General features: G+C 36.8%; 1 protein-coding gene across 1 annotated transcript in view; it reads right to left on the bottom strand.

The window, feature by feature from the left end:
* The window catches only part of LOC137240841 (ATP-binding cassette subfamily G member 4), a 232296-nt gene that overhangs the window by 6710 nt on the left and 203481 nt on the right, over positions 1-22105 (bottom strand). The window contains exons 5-7 of the mRNA XM_067767710.1: positions 10052-10912; positions 9814-9982; positions 1196-1296 (exon numbers count right to left, since the gene is read on the bottom strand). Of these exons, the coding sequence (XP_067623811.1) occupies positions 1196-1296; positions 9814-9982; positions 10052-10912 (1131 nt within the window). The remainder of the gene's footprint in view (positions 1-1195; positions 1297-9813; positions 9983-10051; positions 10913-22105) is intronic.

Here is a 22105-nt window from a genome sequence, read left to right as displayed (position 1 = left end):
GCATTTACTATTGACTATTCTCATTTACCAGTGACTATTCCCAATTACAATTAACGCTTTCAAATTTTCAAATGACACTTTCTCATTTACAATTAACTGTTCTCATTTCCATGTGGCGCTTTCGCATTTACAATTGACTAATCTCATTTCCAAATTACGCTTTCGCATTTACAATTCATTATTCTCAATTAGAACTCACTATTCTCAATTACAAATGACGCTTTCGCATTTTAAATTGACTATTCTTATTCTTATTTTTGTTTTTATTTTTTTTTTTTTGTTTTATTTATTCTCAATTCCATATTATGCTTTCGCATTGGCATTTGACGCTTTCTAATTTACTACTGACTTATTTTCAAATTACGCTTTCTCATTTGCAAGTAACTATTCGCATTTCCAAATGGCGCTTTCCCCTTTTAAAGTAATTATTCTCATTTCCAAATGACGTTTTCTCATTACTGAAAATGGTGTAGATTCGGACTATCAGGTTAATACATGATTGCATTTTACAAGCAGAGCAGTTGTAGCGCCTTAGGTATTTTCGTTATCAGAACCGTTCTGTCGGTATACCGGTATCCGATTTTCGCGATCAACTGCCCGAATTGGGATATCCTAACTAAATAAAGCAAACTGAAGCAGTATGGATGATCTTTCAACCTCGGAAATATATTGGGAAAGAGAGCTTAGCAGTAAACTCGGGAAACTCGTTTTAGTAAGCCTTGTTATTGCAGCTGACATAAGGGAATTGACATGGCTGGCTGCCCACTCAAATCGAGAGCTATATATTGGTGACCCTATGAAAGAATAAGCATCGGTTGTCATTCAACGTAGCCGATTGGTCCTGCAATGACGAGAAGATTTCATGGGAACTGCGATAGTTTCCTAATACTCAGACAGAAGCGTCATCGTTTATTGAGATCAGTGAACTATTGTCTATTTATTCAGTTAAATATTTCCCCCTTGATTCGGCCTGAAAATTTATGCGCCTGACTCGATCGGCTTGGAAAAGCTGTTTCTAATAATGGGGCGTTGCCCAACGTTATTTGGTATAGCCGTAAGAGTTTTCTAGTGATTATACCCTTAAGTAAATAAAAATGGCTTTTTGTAGTAAAATCAGTCAGTCATCAACCGATTATTCATTGCTTTAAATATTTGAGGGAACGCCAAAACCTTAATTTAAAATAACCAAACTTACTTGGAAGGGTAGATCAGCAACAGAAATAGCCAGATAGTACGACTTAAGTGAATACCAACGATTAAAGTTCTCTTTCAGCAGCACAGGCATTTCCAGAGGGACTGAAAGAATAGAAAATAATTAAATAAATATACAAACACAGATTCTAATATAAACAAGTAAAGGTGTCTAAGTTCGGGTGTAACCGAACATTATATACTCAGCGTGAGCTTCAATTGCACATTTCATTACATATAAATTACTTTTCCACATAACACGTGACACCGCCCGTTAAAAAAATTTTCCTCTTACAATAAAATTTATTTGCTGCTAAGTTATAGCTTCTTGTTCTAGTCTACCACCCTTTTAAACTTGTTTTATATCTAAGTTGCCGTGGTTTTTAACCGATTTCGTCCATTTTTTCTAAAATATTTACTGCTATAGGAAAAATATATGTGCCTAATTTTATTACAATCCGTTATGGCTCCCGAAACATGGAAAATTGCTTAGTCATAAAAGGGGCGGTGCCACGGCCATTTTTTTAAATTTAAAGTTTTTCCTATTTATCGTTATAAATCCACTTGGGAAACGAAATACCATTGATATAAAGCTCTTTTTTGCAAAGATATAGCTTATTTTATCCGGCCACGACCATTTTAAATATCTTTTATATAAAAGTGGGCGTGATCTTTAACCGATTTCGTTAATTTTTCTTCAAAGCATTCCTTATAGTAAAGGCAACCTCTCTGCCGAATTTTGTTACGATAGGTTTAACAATTTTTGATTATGAATATGTGTAAAATTGATTTTATCACAAGTGGGTGGTGCCACGCCCATTTTAAAATTTTTTTCAAATTTTTTCAAGAGTCTCAATAGCAGTACACATTTCAAATTTCAGCATTCTAATTGTATTATTCACTAATTAATCAGTTTTTTGTGGTTCCCAATATGTTATATATATAAAAAGTGGGCGTGGTTATCATCCGATTTCGCTCATTTTCAATACCAATCTATTATGGGTCCAGGTAAGCTCGTGTACCAAATTTGGTGAAGATATCTCAATATTTACACAAGTTATCGTATTAACGGACAGACGGACGGACGTATATGGCTCAATCAAATTTTTTTCGACACTGATGATTTTGAAGTCTATATCTATCTCGATTCCTTTATACCTGTACAACCAACCGTTATCCAATAAAAGTTAATATACTCTGTGTGCAAACCACGCTGAGTATAAAAAGTAGTATATATTTCCCATATTTACTAAGTAGAATTTTATTACATTGTGAATACCCTTATTGTTTAGATACTCATTCAAGCTAGAAAGCCCAATTCAGGCAACGTAGCCTTCAGAATCTGTTGGAGCTGTTCATAAAAAGCTCCTAATTAGGATTTAAGAAGTTAAGTTAACACATCTTTTGAAATTGCAGCTGGTAGATGCGGTACTGTGCTCAGATCCCATTCATGTTGCATGAGCTGATTAAAGAGCCGCCGAGCCGCCTCATCTGAGAGATCAGTCTGCCATTTAAATTACGAGGTGTTGATGTTGTAACCTTAAACAAATCCCATGAATGGTAGGTTCGGCTGAACTGACCGCTCAATAAAGACCTCACATAGACAGAATATATCCATAGTGTTGCCAGAATTTGTTTAACGACCAAACGGGGAACCCCAATCAGGTGCCAGGACTTATCTTATAGAATAACTATGTCCTATTTGCAAATTCTAGAAGTTTTCTAGGGCCCAGTATAATAGCTGCCCCGACATCTTGCAACTCTTTCGCCCCTAATAGGTGAAGCCTTGACCTGATGGTTAAAGTTCGCAAATTAAATTGTTTTCAGGCTCTCCTTGCACTGACCAGCCTGACTGTTACTTATCGTGGTTGACTCGAGAGCTCTGAAAAGATGAATATCCATATAAGGAGTTGTTGTTGTTGCAATCGTAGATTAAGGAGAAGTTAATGGCAGTCTCAAGTTATGGGCAGTCTCAAGATGGATATAAATCCAATGAGCTCCATTGCCCGCATCTTCAGCTGCTAGCATGACTGCCACGAGAAAAAATTTCTGATCGCTCGAATGTTAGGCGCTAATGATACGCCTCCGATATTTTTATACTCAGTTGAGCAGAGCTCATAGAGTATATTAACTTTGATTGGATAACGGTTGGTTGTACAGGTATAAAGGAATCGAGATAGATATAGACTTCCATATATCAAAATCATCAGTATCGAAAAAAAATTTGATTGAGCCATGTCCGTCCGTCCGTCTGTCCGTTAACACGATAACTTGAGTAAATTTTGAGGTATCTTGATGAAATTTCCTACGTAGATTCCTGGGCACTCATCTCAGATCGCTATTTAAAATGAACGATATCGGACTATAACCACGCCCATTTTTTCGATATCGAAAATTTCGAAAAACCGAAAAAATGCGATAATTCATTGCCAAAGGCGGATAAAGCGATGAAACTTTGTAGATGGGTTGCAGTTATGACGCAGAATAGAAAGTTGGTAAGATTTTGGACAATGGGCGTGGCACCGCCCACTTTTACAAGAAGGTAATTTTAGAGTTTTGCAAGCTGTAATTTGGCAGTCGTTGAAGATATCACGATGAAATTTGGCAAGAACGTTACTACTATTACTATATACGTGCTAAATAAAAATTAGCAAAATTGGATGAAGACAACGCCCACTTTTTAAAAAAAAATTTTTTTAAATTCAAATTTTAACAAAAAATTTAATATCTTTACTGTATATAAGTAAATTAAGTCAAAATTCAACTCCAGTAATGATATGATGCAAAAAAATACAAAAATAAAAGAAAATTTCAAAATGGGCGTGGCTCCGCCCATTTTCATTTAGTTTGTCTAGAATACTTTTAATGCCATAAGTTGAACAAAAATTTACGAATCCTTCTTAAATTTGGTAGGGGCATAGATTCTATGACGGTAACTGTTTTCTGTGAAAATGGGCGAAATCGGTGGAAGCCACGACCAGTTTTTATACACAGTCCACCGTCTGGCCTTCCGCTCGGCCGTTAACACAATAACATGAGCAAAAACTGATATATCTTTACTAAACTTAGTCCACGTACTTACTTGAACTCACTTTATCTTGGTATAAAAAATGGCCGAAATCCGACCATAACCACGCCCACTTTATCGATATTGAAAATTACGAAAAATGAAAAAAATGCCATAATTCTATACCAAATACGAAAAAAGGGATGAAACATGGTAATTGGATTGGTTTATTGACGCAAAATATAACTTTGGAAAAAACTTTGTAAAATGGGTGTGACACCTGCCATATTAAGTAGAAGAAAATGAAAAAGTTCTACAAGGCGAAATCAACAGCGTTTGGAATCTTGGCAGGAATACTGTTAGTGGTATCGCATATATAAATAAATTAGCAGTACCCGACAGATGATTTTCTGGATCACCTGGTCCACATTTTGGTCGATATCGCGAAAACGCCTTCACATATACATCTAAGGGCCACTCGCTTTTAAAACCCTCATTAATACCTTTAATTTGATATCCATATCGTACAAACACATTCTACAGTCACTCCTGGCCCACCGTAATGGCGATATTTCGAAAAGGCGTCCACCTATAGACCTAATGCCCACTCCCTCTAAAAATGCTCAGTAACACCTTTCGTTATTTACCAATATCGTACAAACATTCTTGAGTCACCCCTGGCCCACCCTAATGGCGATATCTCAAAAAGGCGTCCACTTAAAGACCTAATGCCCACTCCCTCTTAAAATGCTCAGTAACACCTTTCGTTTGATAACCATATCGTACAAACATTCTAGAGTCACCCCTGGCCCACCCTAATGGCGATATCTCGAAAAGGCGTCCACCTATAGAACTAAGGATTACTCCCTTTTAAAATACTCATTACCCCCTTTCATTTGATACCCATATCGTACAAACACATTCTAGAGTCACCCTGGCCCACCCTAATGGCGATATCTCGAAAAGCCGTCCACCTATAGACCTAATGACCACTCCCTCTTAAAATGCTCAGTAACAACTTTCGTTTGATACCCATATCGTACAAACATTCTAGAGTCACCCTTGGTCCACCTTTATGGCGATATCTCGAAAAGGCGTCCACCTATAGAACTAAGGATTACTCCCTTTTAAAATACTCATTACCACCTTTCATTTGATACCCATATTGTACAAACATATTCTAGAATCACCCTGGCCCACCCTAATGGCGATATCTCGAAAAGGCGTCCACCTATAGACCTAATGCCCACTCCCTCCTAAAATGCTCAGTAACACCTTTCGTTTGATACCCATATCGTACAAACATTCTAGAGTCACCCCTGTCCCACCCTAATGGCGATATCTCCAAAAGGTGTCCACCTATAGACCTAATGCCCACTCCCTCTTAAAATGCTCAGTAACGCCTTTCGTTTGATACCCATATCGTACAAACATTCTAGAGTCACCCTTGGTCCACCTTTATGGCGATATTTCGAAAAGGCGTCCACCTATAGAACTAAGGATTACTCCCTTTTAAAACACTCATTACCACCTTTCATTTGATACCCATATCGTACAAACACATTCTAGAGTCACCTCTGCCCACCCTAATGGCGATATCTCGAAAAGGCGTCTACCTATAGACCTAATGCCCACTCCCTCTTAAAATGCTCAGTAACACCTTTCGTTTGATACCCATATCGTACAAACACATTCTAGAGTCACCTCTGCCCACCCTAATGGCGATATCTCCAAAAGGTGTCCACCTATAGACCTAATGCCCACTCCCTCTTAAAATGCTCAGTAACGCCTTTCGTTTGATACCCATATCGTACAAACATTCTAGAGTCACCCTTGGTCCACCTTTATGGCGATATTTCGAAAAGGCGTCCACCTATAGAACTAAGGATTACTCCCTTTTAAAACACTCATTACCACCTTTCATTTGATACCCATATCGTACAAACACATTCTAGAGTCACCTCTGCCCACCCTAATGGCGATATCTCGAAAAGGCGTCTACCTATAGACCTAATGCCCACTCCCTCCTAAAATGCTCAGTAACACCTTTCGTTTGATACCCATATCGTACAAACATTCTAGAGTCACCCCTGTCCCACCCTAATGGCGATATCTCCAAAAGGTGTCCACCTATAGACCTAATGCCCACTCCCTCTTAAAATGCTCAGTAACGCCTTTCGTTTGATACCCATATCGTACAAACATTCTAGAGTCACCCTTGGTCCACCTTTATGGCGATATTTCGAAAAGGCGTCCACCTATAGAACTAAGGATTACTCCCTTTTAAAACACTCATTACCCCCTTTCATTTGATACCCATATCGTACAAACACATTCTAGAGTCACCCTGGCCCACCCTAATGGCGATATCTCGAAAAGCCGTCCACCTATAGACCTAATGACCACTCCCTCTTAAAATGCTCAGTAACAACTTTCGTTTGATACCCATATCGTACAAACATTCTAGAGTCACCCTTGGTCCACCTTTATGGCGATATTTCGAAAAGGCGTCCACCTATAGAACTAAGGATTACTCCCTTTTAAAATACTCATTACCACCTTTCATTTGATACCCATATCGTACAAACACATTCTAGAGTCACCCTGGCCCACCCTAATGGCGATATCTCGAAAAGACGTCCACCTATAGACCTAATGCCCACTCCCTCTTAAAATGCTCAGTAACACCTTTCGTTTGATACCCATATCGTACAAACATTCTAGAGTCACCCTTGGTCCACCTTTATGGCGATATCTCGAAAAGGCGTCCACCTATAGAACTAAGGATTACTCCCTTTTAAAACACTCATTACCACCTTTCATTTGATACCCATATCGTACAAACACATTCTAGAGTCACCTCTGCCCACCCTAATGGCGATATCTCGAAAAGGCGTCTACCTATAGACCTAATGCCCACTCCCTCTTAAAATGCTCAGTAACACCTTTCGTTTGATACCTATATCGTACAAACATTCTAGAGTCACCCCTGGCCCACCCTAATGGCGATATCTCGAAAAGGCGTCCACCTATAGACCTAATGCCCACTCCCTCTTAAAATGCTCAGTAACACCTTTCGTTTGATACCCATATCGTACAAACACATTCTAGAGTCACCCCTGGCCCACCTTAATGGCGATATCTCGAAAAGGCGTCCACCGATAGACCTAAGGCCCGCTCCCTCTTAAAATGCTCAGTAACACCTTTCATTTGATACCCATATCGTACAAACAAATTCTAGAGTCAGCCCTGGTCCACCTTTATGGCGATATCCCTAAATGGCGTCCATCCATAGAACTATGGCCTACTCTCTCTTAAAATACTCTTTACTACCTTCCATTTGATACACATGTCATACAACCACATTCCAGGGTTACCCTAGGTTCATTTTCCTACATGGTGATTTTCCTTATTTTGTCTCCATAGCTCTCAACTGAGTATGTAATGTTCGGTTACACCCGAACTTAGCCTTCCTTACTTGTTCCTATATAGTGATGGTATTGCATTACAACACGCCCACTGTGTTCGGCATATGAACGTGGTCGACATAAGATTCCTGATTTTTTTAGACAGGCTATATTGGTTCCGTGCGTAAAAATGGAAATGTTGAACTTTTGAACGAGTCCTTAATCTTCTTAAGCAGAAAATATAATATTTTAACTAAAAGATTATCATCATACAAATGAAGTGGTTTTTGTTTTCAAATAGAAGCCAATAAAATTTAACTTAATACGGCTGGGCCCGTCTGTATACTCCATCCTGGAATGCCGTTGAGGTTGACAAATAAGGTATCGCAGCGAGACTGTGCGCCGTTTTTAAGTTGTTCGAATGAAAGATTCCACTCTGCTTAAACAGACTCATATATGTAAATATATCCAACTAGCAGACCCAGCAGACATTGTTCTGCCCTAAATTCGGTATATCTGCCTACATTTTAATACGATTTTTGCGTCTAACTCTACCGTCCTCCCATCTTCACTTTTTCTTAATCCTTTTGTTCACTCCTCCCTCCGTCTTTTTCGCTTCATTTATTTCTATCTTCGTCTCACTCTATCTCTTTCTCAGTCTCCTTCCCCTTCCCTATTTTTCTCTTCTCTCAAGTTCTTCTCATTCTTCTTCATTCCTCATTGCCAGTCCCAGAGGCTGGTATGTATTTTGTTCCAGTCCCATTCCGAGTCCCAGCCCCACTCCGAGGCTTAGTCCCAGTCCTAGTCCCAGCCCGTCTCTGGTCTACTTCCCGGAAAAAAGGATCGTAAATACTAATATAGGCAAATTTATATACGAAGTTTCAGCAAATCGAATAGGACGTATGTAAATAGGTATGTGGGTATTATTAATCCATGTCTTTATTTCGGCCTCGCATGCATATTTATAAGTTTTGCCAGGTTGATGCGACTAACTCGAATATCAAAATGAAAATTACTTTAAAGCTCTCCCCAACAGCTTTCATTTGATATCCATAATACAGACACATTCTACGGGTATCCGGGTCCATGTTTTGGCCTATATCTCGAGACCCTAGTCACCCAGCCATAATGTAAAAACACATCCTAGTGTTACCCTGATCCACGTTTTGGCCTATATCTCGAGACCCTAGTCGCAAATAGGTCTGAAAATTACCCTGCCCACGTTTTGGCCTATATCAAATTACTCATAAACAGCTTCCATTTGATAGCCATATTGTACAAACACATCCCAGGATTACCCAGGTCTACGTTTTGATTTCAAGACCCTAGCCAGAACGGGATAAAAAGTATCCTATGTCCGTCTTCTGGTTCTAAGCTACCTCTCCATCCATTTCCAGCCTAATCGGTTCATCCGTTCTTGAGTTATAAATAGTGTAACTAACACCACTTTCTTTTATATATATAGACTAGCAGACCCGCCAGACGTTGTTCTGCCCTAAATTTGGCCTATCTGCATACATTTAAATAAGCTTTTTCCGTTTAACTCTGCCCTACCCATCTACACTTTTTCCTAATCCTTTTATTCGCTCCTACCTCCGTCTTTTTCGCTTCATCTCCATCTTCATCTCATTCTATATCTTTCTCAGTCTCCTTCTCTCTTTTCTCTTCTCTCAAGTTTTTCTCCTTCTTCTTCATCTCTTATTGCCAATCCCAGAGGGTGGTATGTATTTTGTTCAAGTCCCATTCCGAGTCTCAGTCCCAGTCCCACTCCGAGTCTCTGTCTCAGTCCCAGTCCTAATCCCAGTCCCAGGCCGTCTCTGGTATACTTCCCGGAAAAAAGCATCGTAAATACTAATATAGGGAAATTTATATACGAAATTTCAGGCAAATCGAATAGGACGTATGTAAATAGGTATGTGGGTATTATCAATTCTTGTATTTTTTTTTGTATAAAAACTACGCTGTACTAAAGCACTCAGCATCAGCTTTCATTTGATATCCATATTGTATAAACACATTCTAGGGTACCCGGGTCCACGTTTTGGTCTCAAGACCCTAGATACGTAGCGAAAAAAAGGTAGACGTTGGCCGATTCTCAGACCTACCCAATATGCTCACAAAATTTTAAGAGAATAGGTTCAGCAGTTTCGGAGGAGTTCAGCCTCTAAAACCGTGACAGAAGAATTTTATATATTAGATTTTACTTACATGACAAAATCGTTATGGTCATCGAGGTGTACATCAAAAACAACATATTGAAGAACAGGAAGCCGAGATTACTCAAAACTTTAGCACCATCATTGCCGATATCATAATAAAGTGCGCCAATAAGGAAGCTTACCACCAAATGAGCAAATAAACGCAAATACATCAGTGTCTAAGAAAAAAGAGTGAAAAAAAGTTTTAGTAAACGCCTAAAAGTATACAATGGATTTCACAAACTCACCCAATCACGATAACTGAAAAGCAATGTACGACGCAGCACCACCCAAAACTGATGAAACTGGGATGTAGGATAACGTTCAGGTGAAGTAATTTCCTCTGTTAATAATGCCGTTGTACAATTATCCGCTTTTTCAACATCAATCATGGCATCACCCTTCTCATTGGTGGTGGTCAAAACTGGCACTGTACCACCAGCTGATGATGTATTCGAACTTTTTACAATGTCATTCACCAAATTGCCGTTTAAAATTCCATTATTTAACGTTAGATTTTCCTCGTATTTACCGTTAGTTGTCGTGCTGTTCGCTGATGCATTTTTATCTAATATCGCTTGTAAATTATGTACTTTGACTAAATCATTACGCATTTTTAATCCTTCGTAATCGGCCATTGTGCGTATATCCTTTTTACCATTATCAATGGCATCAGCCAGCTTACGTATATGATCACCATGTTCACCGCAAGCCACCTCAATAACATAACTAGCTGGATTATGATAGCTGGGACATTCTAAACCGAGTGTGGATAGAAAAGGCACCAATTGTCTGGTGCTACCTTGATAGACACATTGACCATCGGCTAGCGTATAGAGTTGATCAAACATTTCAAAGAGACGTGCCGATGGCTGATGGATGGTACAAATAATGGTGCGTCCACCAGCAGCTAACATTTTGAGCAAATGTATACATTGGAAGCAAGTTGAACTATCCAAACCCGACGTGGGTTCATCAAAGAACATAATCGGTGGATTGCTGACTAGTTCGAGTGCAATGGACAGCCGCTTCTTTTGGCCGCCGGACAGATTGCGAGTCAGTGTATTGCGGTGTTCGCTCAAACTGAGTGTGAGTAGAATGTCATCGATCTGTTGGGAAAGGAGAAGTGTGATTGGTTAAGTGTTTTAATATTCAAAGATAAGAGATAGTTAAATCGAAAAAGTTATGCTGCTTTTCTTAATTTTAGAATAATATTATTTATGAATTATTCGTTGAGTTGGAGATCTTACCATCTTATTGTCGGTTCATTATTCTACATAAAAAATAACTTTTGAAATAAATTTTGAAAATGAATTTTGTTAAAATAAAACAAATATTTAACTGTTAAAGAATACAAAAAAAATGTTAAGCTAATTAAAAAAAGTTCCAAAAACTAAAGCAAAAATACCTTTAGGTAGTATACATACAATTTGAAAAAAAAAAAACAAAAAAAAAAAAAAAATAATAATAATAATAAAAAAAATTGGATTTTGAAAAAATTTAATTTAAAACATGAAGAAATAAATAGTTTAACTTTAAAAACAATGGCGAAAATAAACAGATTTTTCAAAACTTTTATTTTAAAAAAATAAATTTATAAAATGAAATGAATTTTACGAAAACAACAGTATTGAAAATTTTTAAAATAAAATATTAAATTTCAAAAAAAAATTATGATTTGAAAAAAATTCAATTTACATAATGTACATACATGGCATTAATTAAAAATAAACAATTATAATAAAATGAAAAATAATTTCTTTGTTAAAAAATTAGTTTTCAAAAGTTACACGGATTTTATTAAATAACGCAATTATCAAAGATTTTTTTATACTTGATTGTTCAAGAATGAATTTTTTGAAGAGTTAAAAAAAAGTTGCAATTTCGAAAACGAAATTCCGTAAAATTGAAAGTAAGTAAAAAAAAAAAAAAACAAGTAAGGAAGTCTAAATTCGGGTGTAACCGAACATTACATGTTGATCGCTTTAGAGACAAAATAAGGGAAAATCATCATGTAGGAAAATGAGCCTAGGGTAGCCCTGGAATGTGTTTGTATGACATGGTAATGATATGGTGCAACAAAATACAAAAATAAAAGAAAATTTCAAAATGGGCATGGCTCCGCCCTTTTTCATTTACTTAGTCTAGGATACTTTTAATGCCATAAGTCTAACAAAAATTTACCAATCCTTGCGAAATTTGGTAGGGGCTTAGATTCTAGGACGTTAACTTATTTCTGTGAAAAACGGCGTAATCGGTTGAAGCCACGCCCAGTTTTTATACACAGTCAACCGTCTGTCCTTCTGCTGGGCCCTTAACACGATAACTTGAGCAAAAATCGATATATATTTACTAAACTCAGTTCACGTACTTATCCGAACTCACTTTGAATTGGTATAAAAAATGGCCGAAATCTGACTATGACCGCGAATACTTTTTCGATTACGAAAATTACGAAAAATGAAAAAAATGCCATAATTCTTTACCAAATACGAAAAAAGAGATGAAACATGGTAATTGGATTGGTTTATTGACGCACAATATAACTTTAGAAAAAAACTTTGTAAAATGGGTGTGACACCTACCATATTAAGTAGAAGAAAATGAAAAAGTTCTGCAGGGCGCAATAAAAAACCCTTGAAATCTTGGCAGGTATTACATATATAAATAAATTAGCGCTATCCAACAGATGATGTTCTGGGTGACCCTGGTCCACATTTTGGTCGATATCTGGAAAACGCCTTTACATATACAACTACCACCACTCCCTTTTAAAACCCTCATTAATACCTTTAATTTGATACCCATATCGTACAAACACATTCTAGTCACCCCTGGTCCACCTTTATGGCGACATCTCAAAAAGGCGTCCACCTATAGAACTAAGCCCCACGCCCTTTTAAAATACTCATTAACACCTTTCATTTGATACCCGTATCGTACAAACATATTCTATAGTTACCCCTGGTCCACCTTTATGGCGATATCTCGAAAAGGTGACCATCTATAGAACGAAGGCCCACTCCCTTTTAAAAAGACTCATTAAAACCTTTCATTTGATACCCATATCGTACAAGCAAAGTCTAGAGTCACCCTTGGTCCACCTTTATGGCGATATCTCGAAACGGCGTCCACCTATGGAACTAAGGATCACTCCCTTTTAAAATAATCATTAACACCTTTCATTTGATACCGATATCGTACAAACAAATTCTAGAGTCAACGCTGATCCACCTTTAAGGCGATATCCCTAAATGGCGGCCACCTATAGAACTATGGCCCACTCCCTCATAAAATACTCTTTAATGCCTTTCATTTGATACACATGTCATACAAACACATTCCAGGGTTACCCTCGGTTCATTTTCGTACATGGTTATTTGCCCCTTTGTTGTCACCATAGCTCTCAACTGAGTATGTAATGTTCGGTTACACCCGAACTTAACCTTCCTTACTTGTTTTAATTTGATATCTGAAATACAATCGAAGGTGAATACTGTTTTCACACAGAAACTTAATGATCTCATTTCACCTTCTAATGAAATCGTAAATTTTTTGCTTTCACACAGAAATAACTGCTCGATTAGTATGAAGGATGAAATGTCAAGCGAATAAAATGACAATGCTATATGACAGACAATCATGGCGGAACGATACAAGGTGGCAGCATGGTGACATACCTACAAACAAAAAAAATTCCATGTACTTGTAAATTCGATGGACAAATGTCAAAATCGTACTGCGCCGGTAGTTGATGTATCAAATCAAATAAAAAAGGTTATAATCAGCTGTTCGATGCGGCCACCTTGTATCGTTCCGCCATGCGGACAATGACATTTACTTTGACAAATGACATTTTTAAGCACTGAACACACCAAAAACTAAGAAGCGGAACGCGGCCAACAGAGTTGCATTGTGCTTTTGACTTCATTAGGCATTCGATTAGCTACTAATGAAATAATTATAGATTCGAATTTTGTAGGGAAGATTGAGCTCAATAAGCGTCTTAATGTAGAAAATTGCCTTTATTATTCAATAAGCCGTCTGTGTGAAAATAGTATAAGACGCAAGAGATGCTTCCTAAATTTCATTTCTCTTACGTTCTTCGAATTCTATTTGGATTCCTGAATCTATGGTTTGAAGCCTCTCTGGTATGTACTGGGAAGATTTGTATTGCTCTTCGTCTTAGGCTAGGTTTATGATCGAGCGTAATCTAATCGCGCGATGCGACGAGAATCGCTGTTAGCGATAAATTATATTACTGCATATGGAGATGTTTATGACAAAGCGATTTAGCGTAAAGCGAATTGAGCGATTACAAGCTACAAAGTTACGTGACAAGCAGAGCTTGTGGAATTTGCGTCATGCAGATTACCACAATCGCAATATAAATAAAAAATCGTACATGCAAAAAGGCGTATATGTAAATTATGGAATTCACCACAATATTTTCTTTCCTTGTTGGTTGGATGCACTTGATATTTTTTTTCTTATGTATATAAAAAATAAATAAATATTTTTTTCGTAACAAATGCTATTTTCTAATAATAAAATTTTACGAGATAATGTACGCATATTGCTTTCTCTACACTGCCACAACGTGAATAAAAAGATGCTGAGTTATATTGTTGAGCTTTCCATAGCTGGCGATTTCTCTCTACTATAAACACTCAATCGCCTGCGATAACGCTAGCGAAAATGTAATAAGCGATGGAGCGCTTCTCGTCGCATCGCGCGATGCGATTACGCTCGATCATAAACTTAGCCTTATTCGGGCCTTGCTTTCTTCTCTCCACTATTATAAATTGTTGAAGAACATATATTTTACAAGGTCAAGACATTTTTGCATTTTTACTTAAACCTTAAGTTAATGACAAAAATCCCCATAAGCTTTATAGACGTAAAAATATGTCACCAAATTTGTTCAAAATCTTCGAAAATGGCAATTCTAATTTATACAAACCAAGCTAATTTCTTTCTATACAAATATTTATAAAAGTGTACAACGCGTGCTTAACAAAGAATGGCGCGTGTGCGTCGTCAAATGACGACACCAACGTTCTCGAGTATATGTATGCAAGTGTGGCTACATATTTGTGCTTTTTTTTACCTTAAGTGCGAAGAAACTGGTTTTGACCAGCTAACAACTATAAATGCAGGTAAATATGCGATAAACATAACGATTCGAAATAAAATGCTATTCATTATTTAGCATAAGTATCTAGATATGTACATTAGGGTGCGTCGATTTGTATGGACGAAAGTTAACCGATATCGCGCCATCAATTTTTCGATAGGATTTGGGCTCAGGAAAAAAGGTTCCACTACGCATACCAAAAAAAAATTTTTTTTCGAGCCTGTGAAAAAAATTTTCATACGTATATCCTGTCCGACCCAAAAATGTACACTAAAAACGTTGTCGATAACTGTTTTTTGAAAAAAAAAAAAATAAAAAAAAATTTATCGACACCGTTTTTAGCGAACATTTTTAGATCGGACAGGGTATACATGAAAATTTTACAATCAAATGAAACATTTTTGGTAGGTCATGAAAAAAAAACCTTAAAAATGAAAGTCGAAAAACAGTCAAAAAAATGAAATTTCGCAGGCTCGAAAATTATTTTTTTGGGTATGCGTAGTGGAACCTTTTTTCCTGAGCCGATATGGCGCGATATCGGTTAATAAATCGACCCAGTCTAATGTACATACGTGTTTAAGCGCATGCTTGTGGTATGTCTTATATGTGTGTACTATCGTATATCTTAGTACATATGTTAAAGACTTGATTTTTCTATTTAAAAAATAATATTTAGAGAAGGTTTTGCTTATATTTATTTAAGGAAATCAACGTTTTGGTCGTTTCGGAAATATCCGAAGTAGCTCCTTGCGGAGAGACTGTCCTTCATTCACTTACTCCAGGGAGGCTTCGAACCTAACCCTATTTGTTGTTACTCTTCTAGCGATAAGGCCTTGGGGAGTGTTATCGATGTTGATGGTCCTTTGCCGAATGCAGATCCGATACGTTCCGGTAACAAGCACCATTAAGGTGCTAACCCTACCATCAAGGGAACATTTGGTATGTCCACACGCAACTTTCTTGGGGTCGCCAGAGAATCGGCTGTTAAAGAAACAGGATTCGCCACGGGTAGGAGAAGTTGACATTTGGGTTTGAGAAGCTATATATTGCGTTGGCAACCCCTTGAAAGGGTTGCGCTACACAACCCCTAGAATCAATGTGTATTTTAGTCGCCTTTTACGACAGGCATACCTGCCGCGGGTATATTCTAAGGTCCCTAACCTGCTGGGGTCCTTAAATCTAATCTTGGGCACTGGTACTGCTGCGTCTGCCGAAAAAAAATACAAATTTTAAAATGGCCATACTTTTGTCTGTATGTCTCGCGCAAAGCTTAGTTTCACCGAAGAATATGTTCTGGGCTAACTCCTAATATTCGTCATCAAAACGACTTCTTTAAATCATTTGTGGCTCCTTGCTAGTCATGGCCAAAGGCGACTTACGGTTGCTATTAAGGGTCTATTAATACACTCAGAGAAACAAAACAAAACAAGTTCAAAATTAAGAACATTCGTTGACAAAAGTCTGTTAAGTACGTTTTTTCTTAACTCGTGACCGATGGCCTTGTTTTAAGAACAGTTTTTCCAAGAACATCGTTAGCATTTTATGACCAGTTTGGTATTGATGTGTGAACCTTATGTGCTCATTTCAAGCACTATTTGTGTTTGATTTAAGGTTTTTCGTTCTCGGCGCAGCCACGCCCATTTTGAAATTTTCTTTTTTTTTGTATTTTGTTGCACCATATCATTACTGGAGTTGAATGTTGACATAATTTACTTATATACTGTAAAGGTATTCAGTTTTTTGATAAAATTTAACCCAAAAAAATTTTTTTTAAGTGGGCTTGTTCGTCATCCGATTTTGCTCATTTTTGTTTAGAACACATATAGTAATAGGAGTAACGTTTCTACCAAATTTCATCTTTATATCTTCAACGACTGGCAAATTACAGCCTGCAAAACTTTTAAATTACCTTCTTTTAAAAGTGGGCGGTGCCAGGCCCATTGTCCAAAATTTTATTAACTTTCTAGTCTGCGTCATAGGGTCAACCCACCTACTAAGTTTCATCTCTTTATCCGTCTTTTCGGTTTTTTGAAATTTTCGATATCGAAAAAGTGGGTGTGGTTACAGTCCGATTTCGTTCATTTTAAATAGCGATCTGTGATGAGTACCTCAAAAATTTACTCAAGTTATCGTCTTTACAGACAGACGGACGGACATTGCTAAATGAATTTATTTTTTCGCCCAGATCATTTTGATATATAGAAGAATATATCTATCTCGATTAGTTTATGCCGTTACGGGGTACCGTTATGCTAACAAAATTAATATACTCTGTGAGCTAATAATCAAAATAGGATATGCAGAACCCTGCAGCCCTGCAGGTCTGCCGCTAGGCATGAGAATTCTTATATCCGATATAACAGGGGCGATCCCCGTCTATACACGTTATATGCCCTTTCTATACTGGCCTGTTATTGGAAATGGCCTCCGGCCACACTTTCCACACTTAAATCTCACAGCAAGAGGATCCAGTCACACACTACGGAATTTAGGGTACACTTTTTCGCATTTACGGGTAAACTTTTTCTCAATATCCCCAACATTGTAGACTAAATACCTTGAGAAGACTCCCGAAAGAATTTATAAGTGGCATGGTAAAAATACCATGAAAAAATGCTTGTTTTACTGGGTATCTTGCCGGTGTTCAAACGACTGGGAAATGTTTTTGCTTTGTGAAACATGGGAAAATATACGTGTTTCTTGCGAAACTTTTTGCTTGTTTTAAATAAAGATAAAAAGTTCAAAGTGATGACGTGGTCTTACTTTTACTTTTCTATATTATTAAGAAAACAAGTAAGAACGGGGCTGCCTTCGGCTGTGCCATAACTTTAATGAATGGAGCTGAACAATAATGTGTTGAATTTTAAAAAATTCATAAAATCTGAACAATGAGTTGTATGGGATATATTATTATACATACAAACGATCTTAACGATGTTTTCATAAACAATGTATGCCTCATTGTAAACATCCAGAGAAGATTCAACATTCAACATCAAGATTTTAGATGTGAAAATGCGGAAGGCATTTTGTTAAACTTTTTTTTTGAACTATCGGATTCATTTTATATATAATATATATATGATCGATATTAATAATTTTTTCAGGCAATAACATATTCTGTATTTGTGAGCATCTGGGAAAATTTAAAGCTTTTAGCGGTTAAAATGAAGAAGAAATTTTGCTAAACCTCCTGTCTGAACAGTCAGTTATATGAGACATATATTATATAGATGACCGATCTAACACATTAAAAAAAAAAAAACAATGTATGGCATGTATGTAAACATCCTGTGAAGCTTCAGTCTTCTAGCAGTTAAAAAGAGAAATAAATGACAAAACATCCCCATATATGCTATAGTGGTCGGATCTGGTCCGTTCCGACAAATGCTTAATTGGTCACCCAAATATACCAGCTCACAAATTTTCATCGATATATTTCAAAAATTGAAGGTCAGTTCGCGTTCAAACAGACAAACAGACGGACGGACGGATATCATCCGGATCATTTCAGTATACTTATTGATTGATGGGTCTATCACGTCTTTTCTAAAGACTTACAATTTTAAAATTCGTGACAAACTAAATATACCAATTCATTTTCATGAAAGTTATAAAAAAGATGATAAAAAAATTTTAGGGACTACCTTTATATAAATGGACCAAAAAATAGAAGGCAATTTTTCCTTTAATACAGACATAGTCTTGTTGAATTCTGACTAAAAAACTACAATTTTAAATCCCAAAATTCTTTTACAAGAGATTTAGTGGAACTTTCGCTGACAACACTGGCGAAACAACAGAATTCCACCTCGCATCATAACAAGAGAATTCCACCTCGTTTGTCAGCTACTTAATTTGTACAGCTGAAAATCATTGTGAAATTTGCATACGCTTTAAGTCTAAATGAATCGTGGTGAACATCGCGTACGGTTAAAGGTATGCAAGGACGTGCATTGAGTTGGGCCTTCAACGAGGTGGAATTCAACAATGCCTGCAACACTCATGAGGCTAGCCATGAAGGTATGGCCTAATCTTCTAAATAGCTCGACTTGTGCGTTACGTAGCTCAAATTTTTTGATCAAACATTGCACTGTCACCGCGTATTAAACTATATTTCAGTTTTCAAGTCTCTAGATATCCAGGAAGTTAGTTAAAAATCAATCGCAAGATTCCCAATTTAAAACCGTTTTCTCAACTTCTGGATCCATGCGCCACCTATTTTTGATTTTTCTTTATAAAATATTGCATTGTCACCGGGTTCTGACATACGGCCCAAGTTTCATGTCTTTAGCTCATCGGGAAGTTACTCGAAAATCGATCGCAAGATCGCGCCACGTAGCGGAATTTTTTGATAAAATATTGCATCGTCACCGGGATCTGACTTACGGCTCAAGTTTCATATCTCCAGCTTACAGGGAAGTTACTCAAAAATCTATTGCAACATACCCCTCGTTTTTCAAGGATTTGTAGTTATTTCACTTAGCGCGCCACCTAGCGGAATTTTGTTTTCTGTAAATTGTATTGTCACAGGGTCTCGAACTATATGCTAAGTTACAAGTCTCTAGGTAACCGGGAAGTTAGTTACAAATGGATTGAAATATTCCCAAATTAAAATTAATTTTCCTAATATCTCGATCCATGCGCCACCTAGCGGAACTTTTTTGATCAAATGTTGCATAGTCACCGGGTTCTGACTCGCTGCTTAAGCTTAAAGTCTCTAGCTCACCGGAAAATTACTCAAAAAACTATCGCAAAATTCGTTTTTTTCAGGGATTTTCATTTAACTCGATTCTTCTGCCACATTTTGTTCTCCAGGAATTGTATTGCCACCGACTCGCAAACTATGTGCTAAGTTTCAAGTCTCTGGATCACCGAGAAGTTAGTTAAAAGTCGATCGCAAAATTTCCATTTTAAAATTAATGTTCTGTATATCTCGATCCGTGCGCCATTATAATATCTCCCAGATATGAACTATGTTCTGAGTATCAAGTGTGTAGCTCAACGGGAAGTTACCGAAAAAAACTTTTCCGTGGGTCAAAAATTGTATGGAAATGAGGGGACAAACATGAAAGGGACTTAATATAAAGGTAATAAAAAGGTGAAAGAAAGTGGAGACAGTGTAGATTCAAATATAAGATTTATAATATCTTATCTCATGAAACTTGCAATGTAGACATAATATTAACAATTAATAACATTCACTAGAACTCGGGAAAATATTTATTTAAACACAGCTGAAAATTAAACAATGGTATCTTGTACAAATTTGCTTTTAACTAAAAATAAAACTTATAAAATTGAAATCGTTTTAATTCTGCGTCAAGTTTTTAAGATCTAATTTTTTGTTATAAATATTTATGTCAGGTTTGAATTTAGCAGACAATTATTTTCATTACATATACATACATGGTATATACACACAAATTTAGTTCAGTGTTAACACTTTTCGGAGAAATATCAAAACTTTTTGTATTCGTTGTAGTGAGTAAGAGTAGATGGGGGCAGCAAGTCGCAGTGGTGTGGTGGTAATGTTATCCGCCTTTCCCGCCAAATGTCCTAAGTTCAAGTCCCGACCGAGTTAACTTGAACATGTTTCCTTTATTATTCTAGCTTCCATGAAATGGTATATTTTGTTTGTCACGAAACCTAAAATTGTAAGTCCAGAAAGGAGAAGAGATGGACACACCACCAACAAGTTTACTAAAATTATCAGGATGACGATCGAAATCGATTTTGCCATGTCCGTCTGTATGTCTGAACGCAAACTTGTTCCTCAATTTTTGAGATATCTTGATGAAACTTGTTGAGCGAGTATGTATTTCTTTCCAAACATACATTTGTCGGAACGAAGAGGAAAGGAACGCTATAGCATATATCCTCCATATAAATGATTTTTCAGAAAAGAGGTTTTTGTAATATCTTCCTGAATTTGTCAGACAGAAACTCAAAATTACCTAGATGCTTTTATAGGTGGGACACACTGTTTTCTGAAAAAAAACCGTCTACCTTGCAGATGCAGTTCGGAGTCGGCATTAAACAAGTAGGAGAAACAAAAAAGGAGCACGGCGTAAATTGGAAGAGAAGCTGAAAGTTATTTATTTATTTACATATCGTAGCGTGCTCCACCTCCTCTAAAAATCCTGAATTCAAGCTCCGGGCAAAGCAACTTCAAAAATTCAGAAAAAAGTTTTCGCAATTAGAAAAGTTTTTCTAAGCCGAGTGGCCCCTCGATAGTGATTTTGAGTATATTTCAGCAGTAAAAAATTTCTCAGTGAAAATTCATCATAATTGATATGAAGGTATAATAAAAAGGTTGCTAAGGAGTTTTTGAGAAGAATTTGAATTTTCAATTTAATTTTCTATACCAATTTTTTTTAATTTGATTTTTTTCAAGCTAATACTATATTTTAATTCTTCTACTTAAGCACACATTTAAAATATATTAGCATTGAAAATTAATAAGGAAAGCAGTTCGAAAATCGGCGAAAATTAACGATTTTCCATGGAATGCCCCTACTATTGACTTTGTCATTGTACTTCTAAGTCAGATTTTTATTCGCCACGCGTAAGCAAAATACGTTTAAACACTAGCGTTCGTGGCTACCAATGTGCCAAATATGAAATAAAAACTAAAAAAAAAAAATCTCAGAAGATCAGCAGAGTGGGAAGCAGGGCATTTTTTGCATTAGGAAAAGACATTTTTGATCAATTTATAAGATGAATTTTTACAATAAATAAGTGCAAGACGCGATAACCTCCGGAGAGGTTTTGTTCCGACCTTGTCTTTCAATTTGCGTGGTGCTTCTTTGTTCTACAAATTGTAAAGGTTTTTCTTTTATTTTTAGAAAAATTTTATTGTTTTGAAAAGAAATTCCTAGTGGGAAAAATCATTCCCATTTGCGGAAAAAAATTTAGTGAATTCGCCACTGCTGCAAGAAGAGGTTAAACGGATTTGTAAGAAGTTGGTAGATATATTCTGCACACTTTTTCGGAATTAAATCAGGGCCGTATGCACAAGATTTTTTTAAGTCCCTTAGTTGCAATACAACATAATTGAAGACCTTAAAATAATCGTTTGCATCCCTGATTTAATTCCACAATATATGTATCTATCAACTTCTTACTGATCTGTTTAACCTCTTCTTGTAGCAGTGGCGAATCG

This window comes from Eurosta solidaginis, chromosome 2, assembly GCF_040869045.1.
Source record: "Eurosta solidaginis isolate ZX-2024a chromosome 2, ASM4086904v1, whole genome shotgun sequence".
In the NCBI taxonomy this organism is placed as follows: domain Eukaryota; kingdom Metazoa; phylum Arthropoda; class Insecta; order Diptera; family Tephritidae; genus Eurosta; species Eurosta solidaginis.
Note: the sequence above shows the minus strand (reverse complement) of the source record. Positions and strands in the feature narration are given on the sequence as shown.